Source organism: Halichoeres trimaculatus, unplaced genomic scaffold (assembly GCF_033239565.1).
Source record: "Halichoeres trimaculatus isolate MK-OKI-2021-1 unplaced genomic scaffold, fHalTri1.1 fHalTri1_scaffold_8, whole genome shotgun sequence".
In the NCBI taxonomy this organism is placed as follows: domain Eukaryota; kingdom Metazoa; phylum Chordata; class Actinopteri; order Labriformes; family Labridae; genus Halichoeres; species Halichoeres trimaculatus.
In genome coordinates, this window is record NW_027437186.1 from 31297322 (window position 1) to 31320768 (window position 23447).

A 23447-nucleotide genomic window follows, 5' to 3' on the forward strand; every position below is an offset into this window, starting at 1 on the left:
TATATGTGCCACTCAGAAATTGGGAAGAGGTGTTACAGGATTTGCCCTTAAGAGAAGCCTATATGGATAATTTACAATTTCTTTCTACAATGAGGCCATTGACAAAAATGAACGGGAAAGCAAATAAAGACAGTATGGTCGTAACAGTGTAAACACATGGTAATATACACAAAGCAAAAAAAAAAACAAAAAACAAAAAACAAAAAAAAGCAATAGGTATCAGTGACATCAAATTAAAAAGTAGGGTAAGTTAGTATGAATAAGAACAAAAGACTCCTGAAAAACCCTAAATCTTTTTTCTCAAACAGCTCAGCATACATTTCTACATAGCATGCAATAAGGCACCTATCTAACACAAGGAAGAAAACTATGCTACAGTTTGAAGCACAATTGTTATCCAAATTAAAGAAAAGAAAATATTGCTCACCATGTTCACTCCCATAAAAACTGTATTTCTCTCATTCCCTTTCATATAACCCAAGCCATATCTAAAAAAATACATCAGTTTGTAAAAGATATTTTACACAGAACAGTTATTAGAGCACAATCCATTGGAATTCAGAAAAAATCGTTTAAGTCTTGTAAAAGTGATATTATCTCATGTGGTCATTTAGTATTCACAAACTTATTCATTTTTTTTAGATCAAATTGTGGTAGTTTGCAGATCAACATGAATAAGAGTTACCTACATCAGATACAAGATCGTTGAATTAGTCTCCAAAGCAGTTAAGTGTGACTTTGAATTTGTTGCACATTTGGTGTGTGGGTACAAAGGAAACTGCACTGTAAAAAAAAGGGGACACAGGTCATGTTGTCATATGCTACCCATAGGTTTTTATTTTCTATTATGCATTTCTTTATGGCTAATTGCATGTCATAATAGATTCAGGTAACGGCCAGTATTGCTCTCTGTACAGTCTTTGCAGCAGTGCTAACCCATCATAGACACAGAACAAAACAACCTTATAAATATACAAGATGGCTCATGTCCGATGGAGCCCGAATTCAAGAACAAGCTGCATGACAACACCTGCAACATGTTTATCTCCAACACTTAAAACAAATTAAAGTCATAAAGGAAAAAAAAGTGGAGACAAGGTGGATCTTACTATCAAAAATGTAATCTTTTGGAACAGCACACTAGTCACCTATACATATATATATAAAAGAAAAATCAATAAGTATTTACATTGGATTACTTGTGTTTGCTTCGAATGGGTTATGTGGGTGAAAAAGAAAACTATTTAAATTGAGACAACAGTTTTTTTGTTCACCAATTGTGTTGGTAGCGTTGAATAAAGTTGCAGCTGAAAAGCGCATGTGCCCACCTGACGGTACATAAACTGAATTCTTCTATCAAAATGACAAACCGGAGGGTAAAGCAAATTTCCCCTCGGTAACAATTTTACAATGTCGATCTTCAAATAGCTTTTTCTTCTTTAAAAATGTTCAAAAGAGGTCCTGGAGAAGGTGAAGCACAATCACAAACAAGAACAGAGGCTCCTTTATAATTGGTTATCACCCTCTATATACTGAGCACAAGGTCCTGGGTTCAGCTCTGAATTATAAGCCACGCAGTCCTTTTCTTATGAAGACTCGAGCGTTGGTGTGTGTTTTTAATCCTTGGCTCCACCTTGAAGTCGTAATGTGCTGACCCGACCACTACTTGTCCATAGAAGCTGGCCTGATGTTTCTCATGGTGTTAAAATATCAATGATGGGACCATTGGTAGAACAGAAACAGGGTGTGGGAGCATGAATGTTTGCGCTTGCATGTGAGGATGGGAAAAGGAACTCACTGATCAACATGGATTCTATGATGTCTGGAGAGAGAAGATGAATGGTTAAAGCCTTTTCCACACTGGGAGCACCTGTATGGTTTTTCCACAGACAGGATGCGCTGTTTTGGGAAGGCATTGTTAGGGAATCCCTTCCCTGTGGGAATGGTGGTGTACTGCTGCGGTTGTGGCTGCGGTGGTTGCGGCTGCGGCTGTTGCTGTTTGTTCTCCAAGTGAACTCTCTGATGCCGAGCCAGGGAGGAGGAGTGATTGAATCGTTTGCCACAGTGAGCACACGTGTAGCTCTTCCCCTCAGAGTGGACTCTTTGGTGCCGGGACAGGGAAGAGGAATGATTGAAGCCCTTGTCACAGTGGTGGCACATGTAGGGCTTGTCTCCCTGCTGGTGCACTCTCTGCTTCGGGGGAGTGCCGTAGGTCAGGGTTTTTCCAGGCTGGGGTGGAGAAAACACCGGGTTTTGCAGGTGGGTCTTGTGATGGCGAGAGAGAGAAGATGAGTGATTGAAGCCCTTGTTGCAGTGTCTGCAGGTGTAGGGCTTTCCCCCGGCATGGACTTGCTGGTGCTTCTTCAGGTGGCGTTTGCGGACAAAGCTCTTCCTGCACATGTTGCATTTGTATGGCTTCTCACCCGAGTGGATCCTCTGGTGCTCTCTTAGAGTGGCAGCAGCTGCAAAACACTTTCCACATTGTGCGCATCGATGGGGCTTGTCGCCAAGCACAACAGCAGCGTGCGTCTTCTGATGCTGCTTCAGGTTGGAAGTTGTAGCAAAGCCTTTGCCACACTGACCGCAGGTATATGGCTTCTCGCGTGCATGGACCTCCTGATGCTTTTTCAGATGCCTTCTGCGGACGAAGCTCTTCCTACACTGGGTGCACTTGTAAGGTTTGTCCTCTGAATGCATCTTCATGTGTTCCCTCAGCGTGATGGCAGCAGCAAAGCTCTTGCCGCACTCTGAGCATCTGTGTGGCTTGTCTGGTAAATGAATCATCTGGTGAGACTTGAGGCTGAAGGCATCAATAACATCTTTGCCCATAATCTCAACTCCAGGGGGCACGTAGGGCTTTTCTTTCATGTGAATCTTCATATGCTGCTTCAGACTGGCCTCCACAGCAAAGCTCTCGCCACAGTGGACACAGATGTAAGGGTTGAGGTCTTTGTGGATCTCAAAGTGCTGGTGAAGATCAGCTATGCTGCCAAAAATCTCACCACACTCGTTACATTGCAGGCCATGAGCTTCATGTATGATCACACCATTCTCGGACTCCACTGTCAGCTCTCCACCGTGGTCAGACTCCACCTTCACCACATGTTCGCTTTCTGTCTTCAGCAGCACTTCACCCAGCAGAGCCTCACTCCCTGATGTTTTGATCTCTGCTCCTGTGAAACAGTGCATCTCGCCATGTTCCACCTTAATGTAATCATGGTCTGTTTCGGCTACAATTGCATCCACACAGGCTACAGCTCCGAGCCCCTCGCCCAGTCCCTGGATCTTTAAGTCCGCGCCATGGATTTCCAGCTCTAATCCACGCTTTTCTTCTGTCATGATCTCCGTTTCTGCTCCATAATGAAGGTCGACATGGCTGTGGGCTATGACACACTCCGACCCAAGTGTGTCAAGGCCGGGTGTGTCACATTCAGTCTCTGACTCGGCCATGAGAACACACTCCAGCCCTGCGACCTCCGTTTTCTTGCCGGACGATTACTCAAATAAGAATCGGGTTATGTGGGTTTGTTGGTCTGTGCAGCGCAGGTCGCGTTGTTGATTAGCAAACCTGAAAAAGAGAAAAATGAAACACTTAAAGTCTAAAAACAGATGCAGATCTCATACATCAAACTAAATCAAACATGGTAGCCTACCCATAATTAAAAATGATAATCTTAAGTTAAGTTTGCCAATATCTCATCAAACAAACCCAAATTGGTTATCAGTGATACCCTTAAGATTCCATAAAAATTTTAGTGTAGTTATTTTCCTCGTGAATTTGGTTTACAGAGGTAATTAGTAAAATTCCTTGAAAATCTACCATGACAGACCAAACAGGGTTATCATTGGAAAACTCACTTTCCTAGAATGCAATTTTCAATGAAAGATTACGATCTCCATGAACAATTTACCAACTGAGTAGAAGAGTAATGTTGTTCCCAATAAAATTTAACAACTTTACCCCAGGAAGAAGGGATACTGGATTCAAAACAAAAATGCAAAGGGTTGATGGCACCATAGCACAGTAAATGTAAATAGATGATCAAAGCCGGCAGTTTATTGCCTCAACAAACGAAAGACCTTCTGAGGAGGCTTATCTTTGTTAGGCAGGCAAATTTATCATAATTTTGTACTTAATTCTAAACAAGACATTCAGTAAACATGCAGTTCAGGAATTTATTTGTCACGACAAAAAGAGAATTATTATATCAAATTCCCTACTAACTCCACTCAAGTTAAACCTCTTCCTTTTGGTCTGAGGCTGAGATTTAAATATATCAAGCACTTGCTGCTTAACTTGTCAGAAAAAAATATAATGGTAAGAAAGGTTTGGAGATAATTTCAGATTCATAAGAAATCAATCCAACAGCAGATGCTTCTTTTACTCCAGAAACAACCATGCATGAACACTATAGGCTAAAGCTAGAATGAGCTCTAATTTCTGACTGTGTATCACGTTGCACATCACCATTTTTAACTCATACAATTTAACTGCACAGTTAATGTTAGTCTTTTATTCCCCAGGCCCAGTCTGCTCTGGGATTTTTCCTTGTGGCCTGTATTGACTTGATATACAACAGTGGCTAAGCAAACTGTATTAAACTTACAAGAGGTGTGTAATTGCATTGACATATGGGTACAGTCTGTGGGCCAACAGTTCATAGCAAGTAGTGGGGACTTGAGCTATATAATGTATTTCGGAAGAAGACACCACGCATCTTCCATTGACGGCACACCTGGAATAGTGCCTAGCCAGCTAAATGATCAATTTGCTTGCTAAGTTAGCACTCCAGATGAGCTTAACATCACTGGCTAGCAGAATTGATAATATCAAAGCGGACCACAACATCATGATGAAGCTGCATGTTCTAATTTAATCCGCACGACACCGCCTGGTCAGCATGAAATATGTAACTGCGCAGTTCGCTGCGTTTGAATGTTTAATACATCAGGTAAAATGTAAAAGCGATCAAACAGTGACAATTTGTCACTAAACAGCGAAGTGTACGTTGCTAGCCTTCAATTACAGCTACAAATAGCTTTCATAGCCGCTAGTTAGCTGGCTATGGACGATAGAGGACTGGTTACCGACAAAACAGCATTGTGTTAGCTGCTAATAGGTTCGTGATTTAGCCCGCTAACTAGCTTCGTAGCAACGCAATGCGCCAGTAATTACGATTAAAGATTCAACAAAGGCAATATACTTACAAGAAGATGTGTGAATCAAATAAGTAATTTGGTATCATTTCTTACACAACTACCGACGCGGAAATTCTCCTTGTGCGAGTATTAACAGGCCATTTTGTTGTGCCACACCAGCACTTCCAGCTAGCCAAGATTACATGCTCGCCTAAGATGGCTGCCACTAGCTAACGATAGCCAAGTTAGCTTCCGCCCTTCTAAATCACCAGAATATGTCGGCGTGAGCTTAACAAATCTAAACGGCCCCACAGTGGTGTTAAAGAAAATGGTGAAACTTATTATATCTTCTTTATTTATCAACAATAACCTCATACGTCGATGTAAGCTAAATGCAGGCAGGTTAGCAGCTAAGAGCCTCGCCGTAATTCCAATCAGGAGTTGGCTAGCTGAAACAAAGATGGCTAGGGCGATGAATGCTCAGCGAAAAGCCCGGGAAATGACGAGTTTTGCTCCACTGCGAATCCACTGCTGATCATAACCCTACATCAAACGCAGAATGGAATACAACACCCCAAAACACACACTTCAGACAAGTGCTAAAGATGTCGCTTGACACGTTACGAAGAATCTTGGCTACAAACCTGCAGCACTCCTTTACTGCGGCATACAACCACACACAAACACGACCTCAATGGCGGCCTAGCAGCTACCCAGCCGAGACAGAATTAGCGCGTCTGCTACATAGCCACGATGCCAAGCTAGCGACAAAGCTAATCCAAATGGCTAGCAAGGCTAAAGCCAGCTCTTCAGTTTAGTTCAAGCCTGAGAGATTTTTGAACATTGGGTTGAAGCTTGAGCTCAACCGCCCATCCGACCACATTCAACCAGGTTTCATATTCAGGCTTTAAGTGGATGATTCAAGGCGGACGAAAATGGAGACACCCTTTTAAGATTATATCTCAGAAATAACATGTCAAAATTAGTACTTTCGCCTTTAATCGTGTGTGCCTGTCTGCTTTTTCAAGAGGAACACAATGCTGTAACCAGTACGAGTCCAGGCCTGTATTTTTCCATCACAAACTTCGTGCCATCAGAACAAGAGAAGCGATATAGACCCTAAAATGCACTCATTGGACAATACTTACTAATATTACAGCCAGCTAATCGGGCCACAATCACCCCTTATGTTCCAACTACAACTCATTAAAGTTAAATTTAGGATGACTAAAATGATCTCGCTGGCTATAAATATATAAAGTCCTGTATGCACACACCCACCTTTGTATCCGTAGCTTTTGGTTGCAGAAGGAAGAGAAAAAGAGAATCGTTTATCTGTTTCAAACTCTGGGTTGTGAAGGGCTTTGCAAGCTGTTGTGAGCCTCAGCAAACCACTGTGTGTCTTCCTCTCTCCCTCGATCTGTGTGTGTAGCTGGCGCCACAGCTCATCTGGCGCCAACGTTGGACAACCGACGCACTTTAGCGAAAGCAAGTGTAGTAGCTTTACTACAGTGTGGATACCACTACTGCCCCCTATTGTTTGGGAGTGGTAAATACAAGGGACGCACGAGAGAGTGATGGCGCGCATGTGTAGTTGGTGGAAAAAACATTTGGGGTACTTTCATTTTTTTCTATGAACATTTAAATTCTGAGTAGTAAATTTAACACACTTTGAAAAATTAAACAACTTTTTGGGGGTGGGGTTTTTTGAAACGTAGTTGCTTGGGGTTGAATGATCACAGGTTAACATTGAAATAACATACTGAATATATCATAGGAAAATTTAAAATCAATAGCAACTCTTAGTAAGTCTAAACTTATACTAAATTATGAGGCCACTCCTCACTGATTGCCCACTACTTGTTTTATTGTGTAAAGCTGTGGGCTCATAAAACATTCATAAATTCAGTGGTGGTTCTGAAATGTAGTTATTTGTATGGTAACTTAATAGAAGTACTTCTACAATATATACTAAAATTTCCTTGACGTTTGAATTGATGTGTGACTATGTCTTTACAACAAACTGCTGTGCTGTAGAGGCCTACTACAAATTTACCACAGATGAGACGATTCAAAAAACTCAAAATCTACCTTTTTAGTCGAGCTTTTACCTAGTGTTTTATTATTTTTAATTTCAGACCACTTTTTTATTATTTTATCTTGTCTTATTTTTTTCTAATCTTTTCTTTTAAAAATATTTTATATTTTCCGTATTTTATTCTATAGTTTCCCTGTTTTATTCCTCATTTATTTATCATTTTATATATATATATATATATATATATATATATATATATATATATATATATATATATATATATATATATATATATATATATATATATGTAAATATTAGCCTAATTCAAGTATTTTTTTATTCTTAATTCTTAAAAATGATTTTCTTATTTCATATTATGATATATTTAATTTTATACTTTTTACCTAACCTCTAGTGTTTTCTCATTTTTAAACCTTTAAGACGGCATTTCCTCAGTACGTACTGGGTACAGCTTGTGCTTTGTTATTGTCTTTTATCTATGTTGCTTTTTATTAACACTGTGTATGGGTTGCTGTGTGGGTGGGTTCTGGGGCTGGGTGGAGTGGGTTTGGGGTATAATTCTTTTATTTAATTTATGTGTCTGTTTGTAAAGCACTTTGTGCTACATTTTATTTGTATGAAAAGTGCTATATAAATAAATTTTGATTGATTGATTGATTATAGCAATATAACTATAGGACCTCTAATCCACAGAATGATTTAAACTTCTTGTTGAGAGAAGTCAAATAGACTTTATAGATGTAAAATTAGTGTAATAATGAAATATTCCCACAAGATGCTGCTGTTTACCTGTTGCCACTGTTATCGAACAGCCTTGTTGTGGGCAGCATATATTTTGTATCTGTGTGGTAGAAACTGACAAGACGTGATTGGAAACAAAGAGAACAAGAAGTCCCCAGTAGGGTTGTGTTAGATAAAAGTATTGGTCTTATCCTGTAATATTTTTTATTTTTTCTGTGTTTTCTGCAACTCCACAGAGGCCTCAAATTGGTTTTGTATTACATCTTCCAGAATTTATCCTTTTTTTCCAGCCTATGAAACTATATCCAGTATCCATGTATTATCTGTCTTTCCACACGTCAGCTCCTCCTTTATTTCAGTGGTTTCACCTTTTCCTCCCCTTTGACTCAGACCTCTTGTTTCAGGCAGCATATTTGTTGTAACAGCCATTCCTTGACAATTAAACTCCCAACAAGCAAAACTGGTTTTACAGTGAGAGTTTGCCACATAGCTCACATTCTGTCAGACACAGCGTCACTCACAGAGTTTCAGTGGAGCTGTTCACTACAGGGAGCTCTTCTCTCTGTTGATACTAAATCTTTCGCTGTGTGAATTGGATCCTCTCTTTAGTTATTGATCTTAAAACATTTTACTGATAAGACAACACACTCCAGCTGAGCCAGATCACCTTTTGGATTTTTACTTTTGGATTAAATTTTGAAGAACATCTTTTTTCTCAAAACTCCTGTAAAAAATGTCTCACCCCAGCACTCTGGATTTGGACAGATACAGCAATGGGGAGAGGTCCCGCCGCTCCGCCAGCCGGAACCAGCCCAGAAACCAAGCCAAGGCTGGGGATGTTTTGTGTGACTTTTGCACCACCAGGAAGCAGAAGGCCGAGAAATCCTGCTACGTGTGCCTGGCATCCTACTGTGAGACACACCTGCAGTCTCACTACGAGTACCCTGCCCTGATGAAGCACAAGCTGGTCAAAGCTACAGGTCAGATGAGGGAGAAGGTCTGCGCACAGCACGACAAGCTGCTGGAGGCTTTTTGTCGTACTGATGAGACATCAGTGTGTGTTTTGTGCATGATGGATGAACACAAGCACCACGACATTGTACCAGCTGGAACCGAGAGGACTGAGAAACAAGTGAGTGCTGAAAACAATTTCTCTGTATACTTTTTAATCCATTGAGACATAGCAGATGACTGTCTTTCCAAGTGTTTGGTTCTGGCTGAGGTTTCTGCCTGTTAAAATGGGTCTTTGTTGCCATAACTGACAATTTAGTGCACTAGTGTGTTGTGATACTGACAGGAAATGGCGCATAAGTGTGTTAACTTCAAATCTAATGTCAATCTCCATAGAAACAACTTGGAGCCACTCTACACAAATCCCAACAGAGGATTGATCAGAGAATTAAAAAGTGGCAGGACCTGCGACAAGCTGTTGAAGCAGTCAAAGTAGGTAAAAAGTTGTGTTGACATGTTGCCAAAACAAGTCAGTTTAGTTTTCTCATTAGAGTAAAAAGGTTTAAATTCATATTTAACACACTCTCTCTTTTATCATCAGCACTCTGCTCAGACCGTCCTGGAAGAAAATGAACGCATCTTCACCGAGCTTCTGCTGTCTATTGAGAGGAAGTATAATGAAGTCAAAGAGATGATCCGCTCCCATGAAAGGACCACTGTAACACGTGGTGAGTTGTTGCTGGATCGTTTGGAGGAGGAAATCACTCTGCTGAGGAAGAGACACAATGACTTGGAGAAACTCTCACACACTGATGACCACATACACTTCCTGCAGGTAAGATTTGTCCCCACTGAAGCCCTTCACCAAAAAGTAGTGTCAGTCCATCTTATATATATATATCTTCCATTTTTTATGTCCCTGTTATTCAGAGTTGGCAGTCCCTGTCAGGCCCCTCAGGATACGAAGACCTCAATAACATCAACGTTGTCCCCAATTACTCCTTTGATGCAACCAAGAGATCCATTGCTTCACTGAAGTTACAACTGGAAGAAGTCAGCAAGACAGAAATGAGCAAAATCTCAGGGGCAGGTGAACAAATTTCTCTTTTCTCAGCTACAGAAGTATTAATATACCTCTCTAGAAATACTTTTTTTTTTTAAGTCTGCTGTTGTTTTATTAAAGCTTACGCTGCCATGTTTCTATTGTGCATGTCTTTACAGTGAAGGAAGTCTACATCACCCAAGAAGCTGAGACAAAGCCAAGAGAGGAATCCATTCTCAGGGATGAGCCTAGGCTTAGAGAGGAACCAAGGACAAGAGAAGATTTCCTACAATGTGAGAAATTTTCTTTATTTTTTAAATTGTTTTCTTGTTTACATTGTTTCTTCTTCAGGCATGTACATAATATTGTCTCCGACAAGTGGCTGCAAATACAGGAACAGTGAGATGTATTCTTTTTTTTCAATAAAATTGAAATTTTCAAACAATATTGTAAACATAACAGGACTAAAATCAACCATTACAAAAAGAGAAAACACAATTATAACCGTGAAAGACAGAGTAAGAAATAAAACATACAACACACCATTCCCTCATCATCTGATTTCAGTGTTTGTTAACCTGCCATAGTCCATTGCATTTAAATCCAGCCTTAGCCTGGATGGGAACGCCCGGTGCCCGTATTAGTGAGGTGTATTCTAAAGGTTCATTATATCTTAGTCATTGCATTGTATTATAGGAAAGAAGTTTGAAAAAAAGTGAAGACCACACTATGAAGTGAAACCACTGACACAAAAGTTGCGCAAGTTATGCTGCCTGCAGAACAGGTTTGGTGAATATAAGAAGACAAACAGTTCCGTTTTATTTGACAAACACAGGTGCTCTGGCTTTAACTCGGTTTAATGAGAACATTTTAACAAGCTGATGGAAGGGAGGTCCCATAATTACTCACAGGTTGAAGTTGAAGTTTGTCACAAATCATCTGCTTTTGAAGGGAGACAAATACCAGAGCATGTGGTGCCATTTAATTTAAAAACAGAGGCTCAAACCTGAATTAAAAAAATCTTTTTTTCTTGAATCTTTAGATGCCAGTCAGTTGATTCTGGATGTCAACAGTGTCCATCCCAGCCTGCACCTCTCTGAAGGAAACCGAACAGCCACCATGAAGAATGACCCCAAAAACTACCCTGACCACCCTGAACGGTTTGACCACTGGCAGCAGGTGGGGACTTTCTACCAGACATTATTTCAATTTTTGGTGTTAAAAGACAAGATCTTTATTGTATTGCATTACAATTCATAAATTGGAAGTACTTCTTTCATTCATCTTTTGATGATTCATATCCTCAATTCTCTTTCAGGTCTTGAGCAGGGAGAGTGTGAACGGGTCTCGTTGTTACTGGGAAGTGGACTGGAGGGGAACAGAGATAGACGTGGCTGTTACCTATAGGGGGATCCGTCGCAAAGGAAATGGCAACGAATGCAGTCTCGGCTGGAATGACAAGTCCTGGAGTCTGTACTGCACTGACTCCAAATACTCCTTTGTGCACAATAACAAGAGCAAAGAGATTGCGGGGCCAGTGTCAACCCGTATTGGCGTCTACCTGGATCATGCTGCAGGAATACTGGCATTTTACAGCGTCTCTGATGGCATGCAGCTTCTGCAAAGAGTTCAGACCACGTTTACTGAACCACTCTACCCTGCATTCAGTGTCTGGGGCTTTGGCACTACTATAAGGCTGTAGTGGATATGCCTTTGTTCTGATAAGTTCCATCCAATAACAATAAAAATAACAATAACATTATATTCTCAAAGATCCTATGAAATTTGTAACAAATCATTACTCTGTGTAACATATCTGATAAAATATATTTCATTTCTCATCATTGAAATATTGTATGAATCCTGAAGACAGATTTAATAGTTTTTGTTCTTTTTCTCACCCTTTATTTTAAAGCAGTTTAATCTGACAGGGCTGAAACAATAATACATGTCTGTAACAAGTAGGAAAGTTGTCATATGTAGTGTTATTTTGATACAGTGTCTTTATGTATTGTATGCTTTGTTGAAATATTTTATTTTCTGGTACATTTCTGGCACAATCCTATCTGTGAAATTAAATTGAATTTCAAAATATACAAATTTAATACTGTTTTATCTTCAAATTTTAAATCTGGTCCTTCACAAGTTCAGTTTAAACACATTATGTGAACAGTGAACATCTGTTTACACGTAATCACACCCGCTTTTGCAAATTGTATGAATAGGATTGAATTGGTGGCAAAAGATACTTTAGGGGCAGGTACAAAAATCAACAAAGAGTGAGAAATCATTACCAGGTGCATCACATTAAATTTGCTGTATCTGCATCCAGAGGGCACCCTTTTACAATCAACACACTGGTGGGGCATCCTCCCTCACATACTCACTAATATTTATGATGACAGTAGGTCAATTTCTGTGGGTCATACATTTAGCTTCAAAGAGCTGTCTCTTCTGGGCTCCATCCGGACCAGTACCAGTACTTTTCAGGAACAATATTTCAGTGTATTCTTATTTGTGAATAAATACTTTCCGGTTTAAATATGCTATGTGATCCTATGTTTGGCAACCCAGGGGAAAGTGGGAATGATTCATATCCAGTCATGCACTGGGGTTGGGTTTGCACATCTGCCCTATCTGCCTGGCTTTATAAAGGAATGCTGCAACAAGATATTCACACACATATACTCCAGGGGGCAGCATAAACACGTTCCAGTTAACTTGACTTGCTCTCAATGCACAGTGATTTTCCTGACAGACTTGATCATACTTGTATATTTACACTGAGAGAAGTAACCCATAGCAATCTAAAGGGGGAGGTGGACGCTTCTCAATCAGAGGAAGTGCATGCTGAATGAAAAACGCAGGGAATTTGTAACATAAACTAAAATAAAGAAGTGTTTCCTTCTGCTACACTGCGTTGCTAGGTAACACCAAGGTTCGAGTTTATTTCCTGCTACGCTGTCACGCGGCTGGACTTTAACAATTCCAGAAATCAGTGTCAAAAACTACGACAAGGACTTATTTTTCACACAAGCTGTTTGTGTCTATGAGAAACTAAAATGTCTGACATAAAATCATAAAAAGCTGACTTTTTACTTTTTAAATTTTCCATTTGGTCCCCGCCACCCCGCCCCTACGGCGCACATCTAAAATGAATGCAACGCACCACACTACTACTACACGTTTTGGAGGGCGGAGTCAACAGCTGGATACTGAAGTGTCTCGTGGCGGCGATGCAAGGAGAACGGCTGCATGTGAGCGCGAGCCTTCCCCCCACTGCATCTCACAGCGAAGACGGCTAACGGGATCTCGGTTCTTCAGGTAGAAATCGATTAAAAAACGAGTTGACTACAACGTGTATCACGAGTTTGGATTATTTCTGGGCTACGGGGGGTGTCGGAATTCCCAGCCTCCGAAAAACACAGCAAAAGTTTTAACAATCACACAGACAGAAGGTGAGTAATCACAGCGTTTTCTTTGATGTTTTTCTTAGCTTGCGAGAAAACATAACAGAGGTGAGCTGCTGAGTGTGGAAAGAGGAGGGATGAAGCTTACCAAAAACCGGTTTTCAACAAGTAGCTTCTTCTCTCCAGTGCTAAAACATGTATTAATATGTACAATACTTGCTGTAATATTTGTGATTGCAAGGCATCGGCATTAAATAACTGTCATCTGCGTTTTTCTCATTGAAAGAAGATAAAAATAAAAACAACTTAACTGCTAAACAAAATTTTAAAGCAAGTAATGTATAGCAAAAGTCAGGAATAACGACATTGAGGCACTATAAAAATAGTTTGTATTGAACAGATTGGTTGTATTACAGGTGTTATCATCTTTAATTCAACCCCTTACTACCCTCTGACCATTTGCAAACAATGTATTACATGAAATTAAAATTATAAAATGATAAAATAAGCTTTTTACAAGTCTATATCATTTACAACTTCCAAAGTATTGCACTGGAAAATCCTAGAATTTGTCCCCTGAGGTAACCAGGGCATCATGTATTGTTCATTTTGTCATGTCACATACAGAAAACCCTACCTTGATACATTTTTGTTGCTCACTGGCTATTTATTTGTGCAAAATTACACCTCACCTGAAATGTGTGTAACACTGAAAGCGCCTCAGACCTGACAAAGTGTCCCCCTGCGCGCTAATTTGGTCAATGAACCTGATTTACATTCTAGTTTGTTGTCAAGGCAGGAGCATGGCTGTTTCATTAATAATGCTAACGTACCTTTTCCTCCTCTCTTTCACCAGCTACCAGGGATACATCTGTCCTGCAAGTGTCCCATCTACCATCCTCCCTCTTCAAGAAAATGAATTAGCTGGTGGCCGAGCAGATGCCCGTCACACTAAGTTAAATGTTAGTGCTACTTGAGCAGACATTGCTCGGCTGGCCGAAAAGGAAAAAGAGGAAAGGGGCTGTTGGAGGTGCTGCTGGAAGATGTCTTTGTGGGCGATACTGCCTGTCAGCCTCCCGGTGCTGACTATCACTGGGATATGGGTTGTGTAAGTCATACATTTACTAGTTCAAAATCCTGATGAAGCTTATTTAAGTCTGTAAGGGGTCAAGTACAGACTGACATGAAATGTAAATTTAACTGCTGTCATTGAAGAGCTACTTTCATCTAATGCCAGGAATGATGCAGCGATCCAAACATGTATTTTAATAATTACACAAGGAAAATCTTAACCAAAAGTTAAAACAGACTGCACACATTTGACCAATTACAATGTGCAACATATTTCCGCATCAGTGGGACAAAGTGATTTCTTTGGTATGATCTTAAAGTACATGTGGTCCATATTTAAAAAAAACGCAGTTATGCTTTTTAAGTTTGATCCATTTTAAACCTCACCCTCTCCTTTTAGAAGGAAAGCAGCATATTTACCCTGACATTCCTGGCAGCCATGGTGATCTAATTTGGCTTAACTCTGTCTGAGACGGACCTGGGATTATCACCCCTATCTTAAAAGAGTGATGTGCAGGTTCACAGTGAAGCTTAATTATGTGCATTACAGTATCTGAACAGATGTGTAGAGGGGTGACCCAGCACCTCCTGGTTATGTCTGAGCTGGCAGCTCTTCTCTCTGCTCTGTTATTACTCGAAGAGGAGGAATGCAAACCCCAAGGGGAGAGAGACAGGTGGCCTTGCAAATTACCTTCCTTGTTTCTGAATCTAGTCTAGTTGTGTTGGGGTTTAACAGTCAGATTACATGACATGTCAGAACTGACAGTATTTGTACCAATAGCTGTCTGTGGACGTGGCTGATTCACAGATCTAACAGGAGTGTGTATTCAGGTGTGTGTAGCTCTGCAGAAGAGAAACATCTGAGCTAAAAATGTTAGCCCTGCACCTACACCGATCAGGGCAACATTCATGTAGCACTGCACATCTCCTCCTGGTGTTATTTCTGGGGCAGAAAGTTGATCTGAGTTGAGATGCCAAATAGTGCTGACTGTCAGTCCCTTTAATCACTTTTCCTTCCCGTTACCTTGACAAGGGCGCCTTGTTTCTAAGAGCAGTTAAGGGTCTTTTTACAGACTCGTGGAATGTCAAAGGATGTGACACGTTGCATAACTCCCTCTCTCACTGTGGGTGAATTTGGAGGGAGTAAGGTAAATACTAGAAGAGGAAAAAAGAGAGCAGCAGAACTTTCACTCAGCATCTGGTGGCCATGCCCAGTGTACAGAGGGCCTGTGGAGCCAAAAAGGCTCATGCTTTTCCAAACCAAAGAGTGTCACTGGAGAAACTTTACAGACCTATTATTCTTAAAGCAGTGTGCTTGGTATGGTTTGGCTCCACTTTACCCAATAAATCTACTTTTAGTCTTGAGCTTTCACTCCTACAATTCATTTAGAGCTTAAGCATGCTACCATTTCCTGTGGTTTTTGATTTTCTATTTTTATAAATCTTGTCACAGTTTTCACACCCTTGTGACTCTTCGTCAAATCTTGAATAAAAAAAGCATGGTCTGTACCACCTAAATACTGCTCTCACACACACAATTACTGGTTACAACCGCTGCTGAGCTTCGATAGAAGTCTAATTATGTAAACAAACCCATTATTACTGAGTTCCCTCAGAGCACAAACTGTACAAGTCATTTCACATACAGATAGAAAAGGGCCTCCACATTGTAAAAAGTCTTAAAGTTGCACTGCAGCTATTTTTACATTAAATGCTAACTAGGTAGTATAAAAATGTGCCTCAAAAGTTGTGGAAAATCTTACAACTTTATTTTCCTCAGGTTCTTTTCCCACATGTTCCTTAATGAGGTCCCTCGGTGATCTACAACATTCCAAACTCCTTTTTTTATTCGTCAAGTTTATACCGTTATTTGGTTAAAAAGCCCTGAGCTGGAGCTCTGGCAGCCCTCCTTACCTGACCAACATATTCCACTCACACCAGTGGGTCTCGTCACTGCATTATGCAACAGCACTCCCCTTAACAGACAACATGCCTGCCATCTGGTTTAATACGACTTCCACATGGTGATTTGCATAACCTAATGCCAACCAAATGCTGCTATCCTCAAAGGCAGTTGCTATAAGACCTGTGTTCTTAAATTTTGTAAAAAAAAACCCATATATATATATTTATTTCTGGTCCCTGCATCTTCTAACTCAAGAGTCAAAGTATACTGCTAAAACAAAAAGTGTAAAAACTAGATGATGCTATTTGGTGTAGAAAGAGATATTAGGTTCTCCTACCTAGGGACAGATCTTTTGACTTCTTATCTGATCTGATTTTTTTTTTATGCGATGTTTTGCCAATACCAATCTGATGCTGATACCTTTCTCTGATAAATCCCGTACTCTGTTGGGTGATTCTGTTGTAAATGATGAATCATATCTGTGGTATTAAAGTCTGTTAGTACCTCATTGAGGAACACTCAATTTACAAATGTTGCAAGATACTGATACAGCAAACATGTTTGCAACGTGGTTTGATTTACAGCAGCCGTAAAGCGAGACGGTGCTGAAACGAGTAAAAAATGAATTGGTCCCAATCACGCAACGAAATCTGATTCTATCTGATCTTCCAAAAATAGCCATATCGGGCACCGATACTGATCAGTGTATCGGATCGTGACATCCCTAGTGACCTGTCATTGTGAACCTGCTTCCAACTGAAAAGAAACATGTCCGAAACTGCGCAGCTCAAATAAGGGATGCACTGATACAGTTTACTAAGTCCTGATGACACCTCTGGTTTGGTATAAAATGAATAACTGAATCCCTAAATGTGCGTTACATAACTTTTATTACTTTGAATGATAAACATTACATGCTTCTAAATTGACCTAACCATTATAATGTGCACAAACATGTGCCTGCACTTTGGTGACTAAATGCCCAAAAGTAGTAAATACTACAGTTTTATAGTGAACTTTTTAAGCAGCAGGAGATTGGTCCTGATTTAAAATTGTTGTGTAAAAATCTGCATCAAATGAGAAGAGAAAATCTTTGAATGTTAAATCGCAAATTTGCCAAAGAACACCCTTACACTTATATCTACTTAATTCAACAGAATAAGCCTGAGTTTTTAGTTAGTAGCTCTGCACTGCGGGATGTTTTTGTTTTGAGTCCAGTCAGGGTATGAAGAGTAACAACAAGTTAACACTAGAGCTTAAGATATCTGTGTTGAAGCTCCACTATTATTTTTGTTTGGTTAAACTTTCTCTATTCTTTGACACAATAAATCTTGAGATAAATTGGTTGTGTTATATCTTGTAACTTTACATCACTCCTCAAATGCCAAACTTTACAGATATTTCAAGCTGCTAATGAATCTCCAAGCTTCTGTGCATGTGCTCCCTCCATGCTATGTTAGCTTTCTGCCTAATGCACAAACCTGTTGCACTAATGATGTAGTTGGCACATGGCTGTTCCAAAATAGTATAGAACTGAGTTGAATAGATCTACCCAATGGATCAGCCCTTTGTTGCAAACACCTGAGTTAGCTTTTGTAATAGCATCTGATATTAGCATCATCTTGTTATTTAATTGTGTTACCACAGAAGCTTAATCAAACTACATAACTTTGTCTGACTGCAGGATTATGGCTCTACCTGTTTGTTGTTGTAATATGTGAGGCCTAGCAGCACACTAGGTGGGATGTTTAGCTTCATATTTGAAACTCTGGTTGCATCAGAAGCGATGCAAAACTCATCTTTGCAACAGTAGAAAGTGTCATATATACAGTACACGATCATTGATATGTTTGTGTTAGTATGTGTGTGTTTGTATGATATAAATTTGCTCTTTGAGGGCTGTTTTGAGAGAACGACACTGTCTGCAATGGAAGCAAGCGTAATTGGTACTTAACCTCCTACTGAACTACAACTGCATTCACAATTCAGGACAAATAGTCTCTGTGCCTGACTCCATGCTTTTGACTCTTGGCTCGCTGTACTGGCTGTTAAAACATCACGTTTTTGATATTTTATTACTGACTGTCACTTTCCTTTTGAAGCTCTCATTTGTCCCTTGTCCCCGAGATGTCCACCGAGAATTACAACCATAACGTCACATCAATCAGATTTGTGTTCGTACGGCGCCACTTCTTGACAAATTATTTCTCAAGACGCCTTACATAACAAGAAGGATGAGACTGACTCTTAGTGATATTATTTACTTACAAAATTAATCTAAAATAGGCATTTAACATAAATTAGCAGGCAATAGTGGTGAGGAAAAGCATCCCTTTTTTACAGACAGAAACTTTTGGCAGATCCAGACACATGTTGAACAGACTCAGCTGTGACTGTTGTTTGCTTAGACAGAAAGAGATGGATAGAGACAGATGGACCAACATCATGTGTGGCTGTGTATCTTGATGATAGTTTCTAGTTTGAAAGCAGCTGGCATATATTCAAAGACTAATAACTGTGTCCTCATCTCCTACTCATATCTAATAATTGACTATTCCATCTTTCATATTGACATTTTATTCTCCGTATGACCGAGGCATGCATAGACAGAGCAGACCGGCTGAGATTTGCATTTTGCTGGTGGGGAAATAATCAAAGTCCTGACATTTAAGCCCAAAGCCAGCAGTACTTCGAAGTGAGGGTTTCAGCCCCAGCGCTTACTCATTGTGGAAACAAATCTTCCATTCAGTATACTCTCAATATTTATATCTGAAAATTATTTACTGTGTTTCTTTTAGTTTTTCTAGTAAAAACAGTTTAAAAAAGAAAACTATCGAACCACTGTGTAAATAAATGATAAATAATAATAAATAAATAAATAAATAAATAATAATAATAATAATAATAATAATAATAATAATAATAATAATAATAATGATAATAATAATAATAATAGGTTAATAAACACATTTTTATACCTAATGGACCACAAAAAAGACAGGTACAACCCAGCATCAGGTAGTCATTGTTGGAAGTTATGGTGAAATTTAAGTAAGTTATGGTAAATTTTCCAAGAGAGACACATATCTCGGGATGTGTTGTGTACTGGATTAGCCACTTTTATAGGTACAGACCGAATTCTGTCAAAAGTACCAGGTACCAGGTACCAATTCACAAAACATCAAAAGATGCCATGTTCGGGTACCTAAATGCATCCTTGTGACTGTGAGGGAGTGGAAGGGTAGGCGATTTTACATGCTGGACATGAACACAGCATTGTAAGGTTAAATATCAAAGAATACATATGTTATATTGAAAATAAATTTGATTTCATTATGAAACAAAATGATATTTTTTACCACTTAAACACAAAAAGTACCAAAAAGATGTACCGTTGAGTACCGATACCGATTGCCAGGTACCAGGCATTGGTACCCTATCGTTTCAAATGTGAAAGGTACCCATCCTTACACATACCATACAATTTTTGACACAGAACGGTCTGATAAGTATTTTTCCCGAAAAACAGCAGTCATAGAAGTTGGTAAAGTTGGGAAGTAATGTCCTGATCCGCTTTTTTTTAACCACAATCCAATTTCAGTTTCTTAATTCAATACTTGTATCTGCTGCGGTTATAGAGCTGCACATTGTTTTTCTTTTTTCAAACTTCAAGAAAAACAATGTACATTAATTGAAATTAATTGGCCCAAACACTGAGCCTTGTGGAGCCCTGTACAGTAACTACCCCTTGTTAGTTACACATAGGATTGGAGTTACTCATGCATTTATGTTCTTTTTACAATTAAACGCAAACACTCTTTAACTCTGAAGGGTGGAAAAACTTTATGTGAGTAGCCCTGTTTCTAAATCTGGGTCTTTTGGTATCTCACTCGGTCCTCCGGTCTTTGACTCCTCTGAGGAAGAGACAGGTCAGTGACCCGATCCAATGAACATTCCTGTTGGGTTTTTGTCTTTACTTATACCAGCTTTACTGACACAAACCAGTATTTTCTGTCTTTGGCCTTTGAGTTCCAGACTGATAAGAAACAGTTACATATCAGGTTGAACAAACAGGTACAACAGTGTTAGGTCACACTTACAGAATGGATATTGATGGTGTACCTGACCGAGTTTGTCATTATCAAATTTTGGGATTAATAAAACAGGAACTTTTACACTTCTTTTTAATGTTGGCTAATCATTGGCTTCCTCTGTCTTACTCTAACAGGTATGCCATGGCCTTGTACAACCAGCACGTGTGCCCGGTGGATAACTGGTACGTTACTCAGTCAGATTTTGCTTCATCACACATCTATTGATCTCTGCACTCTATAAAATCAAACCTTGCAGTGAGGCAATACGTCACTGTCAGTGTCTCTTCCTGTATTTTCTCTGCCTCATGGGATCAGCCCTTTTTGCTACATTAAGATCCAGGAATGTTTTCAGGTCATTTGTCTAAATGTGCTCGTACAGGCAAAGTGAGGCGGAGTAATAAAACAAAATGAAAGACAGAAATATAACTCATAAAAATGATAAATTTACTCCTGTAGGTTAGGTCTGATTGTTTGCTGGATGTTAGGTTTGTCTGTGCAGGCTGATTCTAATCTCTGCCAGCAGAGCTACTATTTGATGACAGTGATTTTCTGCCGCTCTGTTTTCAACCCTTTAATAAAAGGCCACCTGGATGTGACCCCACAGCATGGCAGTCAGACAAAACGATTCAACCATGGTGTCTGCACTGTCATGAAACTCAGCTACTTCTTACTCACATTCTGAGAATATACAACAATCCAATCCAATTCACTTTATTTATGTAGCACATTTTAAAAACAACCAAGTTTCCTAAAGTGCTGCACAAGAAAAATCAAATTTGAAAATCAATAAAACAAATAAATAAATTAAAATTACACAGAAACCAATTACAACCATACAAACAAAGGGGTTAAGACCATAAATACATTAAAGGATGGAGATCACACAACTCTCATGGTGAATTAAAAGCCAAAGAATAAAAATAAGTTTTAAGACGCGATTTAAAAGTCGGTAGGGTGGGGGGTGGCTTGATTTTGAGTGACAGATCTTTCCATTATTTAGAATAGAATAGAAAAGAACTTTATTATCATTGTAACAAGTACAACGGAATTGAAGTCACGGCAGCAATCAAGAAAACAAAAGTAAGAAAGTGTATAGAAAGTGCAAAAAAGTCCTTAAGAAAATAGATGCTGACAGCTTGTTCATCATTGTCCAGTCAGCCAGCCTCCACCTCCACAGGGTCCAGGACTGAGCTTCTTCAGCAGTCTGTTCAGTCTCTGTCTCCTAGATCCTGTCTGCTCACAGCAGGTGAAGTTCTTCCAATGTGGTGTTAGTGTCTGATGTCAGCTCTGTTAGCCATGTCTGTGAATAGCATGATGCTACTCTGCCCTCTGGTATTCCCTCTGTTGCTGGGTTAGCATGGCTAGCTCGTCCATCTTATTGGAGATAGATCTTACATTCCCAATAACGATGGATGGAAGGACAGGTCAATGTCCTCACTTCTTAGCTCACACCTGAGAACTAGCACGTCGTCCTCAACTCCTTCTCTTCACCTTGTGGGGAAACATCAGGCCTTACACCAGTTAGCATTGACATGCTACAGACTGATAACAGCTGGTTTCACATGTAAACAATGCAGCCATGGTTACATGTAGGATCTCCAGACAAACACAGGAGCAAAAATAGTAAAAATATCACTGAAGCCACAAAAAGGTTGGTGTCCATGACCAACAAACCACACAAAGCAATGATCCACTCCAGATACAAAGTTTACAAAAAAGAGACAAAAAATTACAAGAAATGGACAAAAAAGAGAGAGCTGCTGCAAAAGGCAGCCATAGCCAACAGGGCGGCGCCAAGCAACATTGGGTAGCCATTTGGGACCGTGAGGTGAAAGTGAACAGCAGACCTCAGGGACCACGAGGGAGTGTAGACATTTTAAAGGTCAGAGATGTACCAAGGTGCTGATCCATTTAAGGATTTAAAAACAAATAATAACATTTTAAAATGAATTCTAAAATGAAAGGAAAGCCAATGGATGGACGCTAGGATCGGGGTAATGAAAAAGAATAAAATATTACAACAGTATGGCGCTGTAGTGGAAGAGTTTGTGTGCAGTCCTGACTTGAAAACATTTGGTGCATCATGAAATGAAATATAGAACAAAATTGTAGGACAGCTGAAATCTTCTGACAAGCAAGAATGAAATGTTTTAATACCAAAACTGAAATCTGAGTGTGGTTATTAGATAAGGTTGTGGAATGATAATCATGTCCAGTTTTTCCCAGCTTTTTTGCGATGCGTTCAAATTTTAAAGAGCATATAGTTGTAAGATGTAGCTTCATCCTTGTTTTTTATTTGTTGATTTAAGAAGATTTGAAGTTCTTCTGATATCCTAACAGTTTAAAACTGCTCCATGAGTGTATCTTGATGTGCACACGTGCATACATGTTTGATGTCCCAGGTTGTACAACCAGTCATGTGGAGAGGAGCTGTATTTGCAGAGCGGGCCAACCTTGTGCTGCACATTAGACAACGTACCTCTCATCAGGTTGGTGAAATCCCACCCTCCCTCACCTCTCCCCGCCTGTCTCTATTCTGCCTCTTTTCGGTGCCTTTGTTTCTAGTTTCTGTCTGCTGGTGTAAAAACAGGAACACTGTCCCATTGTTAACATGACCCCTGTCGGCACATTGTTGATGAAAAGCGAGTGGGCTTAAAGGAGACAGTCGTCCTGAGTGCGGGTGTGTACATTCTGAAAATAACTTGGGGCTGAAATATCCTGCTGCCTGCCACCGTGGCAGTTCAGAGGGAAAGCATGGGTCTGCACTTCAACATATAAACACTCACTAACTGTCTCTCACACACACACACGGGAGTCGGCTTACATTTGGAAGGAAATCAAGACACTCCCACTTTTATGTTTAGCTTTTGTCCCTCCGAGCTTCAAACTTCAAAGAGTACAGTGAAAATACTGTGGTGTGCTCAAAAACAACTGGAGAAAACAGCTTTAAATGGAAATAAATCACATCTCACACACAGTGGCATCTAATACGAGCATGGGAAATATTAAGTAGTCTCCAAACTAGACGATCAAA

The 23447-nt window shown here is 39.7% G+C and overlaps 3 protein-coding genes across 4 annotated transcripts in view; 2 read left to right on the forward strand and 1 right to left on the reverse strand.

The window, feature by feature from the left end:
* On the reverse strand, window positions 1–6623 carry LOC141795331 (uncharacterized). 2 transcript variants are annotated; one of them, XM_074676173.1, is made up of 2 exons: window positions 6421–6623; window positions 1–3568 (listed from the first exon to the last, which is right to left on the reverse strand). In XM_074676173.1, exon 2 carries the CDS (start codon window positions 3448–3450, stop codon window positions 1795–1797), a length of 1656 nt encoding a protein of 551 aa, XP_074532274.1. In that variant the 5' UTR covers window positions 3451–3568; window positions 6421–6623; the 3' UTR covers window positions 1–1794. The 2 variants fall into 2 exon arrangements, with proteins under 2 accessions (XP_074532274.1, XP_074532275.1); XM_074676174.1 differs by lacking the exon at window positions 6421–6623 and adding an exon at window positions 5209–5360.
* Window positions 6624–8670: 2047 nt separating this feature from the next.
* On the forward strand, window positions 8671–11634 carry ftr14l (finTRIM family, member 14-like). The gene is made up of 7 exons (XM_074676237.1): window positions 8671–9071; window positions 9287–9382; window positions 9492–9725; window positions 9821–9980; window positions 10112–10225; window positions 10975–11111; window positions 11251–11634. Exons 1-7 carry the CDS (start codon window positions 8673–8675, stop codon window positions 11632–11634), a joined length of 1524 nt encoding a protein of 507 aa, XP_074532338.1. The 5' UTR covers window positions 8671–8672.
* Window positions 11635–13140: 1506 nt separating this feature from the next.
* Window positions 13141–23447, forward strand: part of LOC141795648 (transmembrane protein 150A) — a 30286-nt gene continuing 19979 nt past the window's right edge. Inside the window, exons 1-4 of the mRNA XM_074676618.1 lie at window positions 13141–13390; window positions 14199–14450; window positions 20548–20595; window positions 22816–22902. Of these exons, the coding sequence (XP_074532719.1) occupies window positions 14386–14450; window positions 20548–20595; window positions 22816–22902 (200 nt within the window). The 5' untranslated portion in view covers window positions 13141–13390; window positions 14199–14385. The remainder of the gene's footprint in view (window positions 13391–14198; window positions 14451–20547; window positions 20596–22815; window positions 22903–23447) is intronic.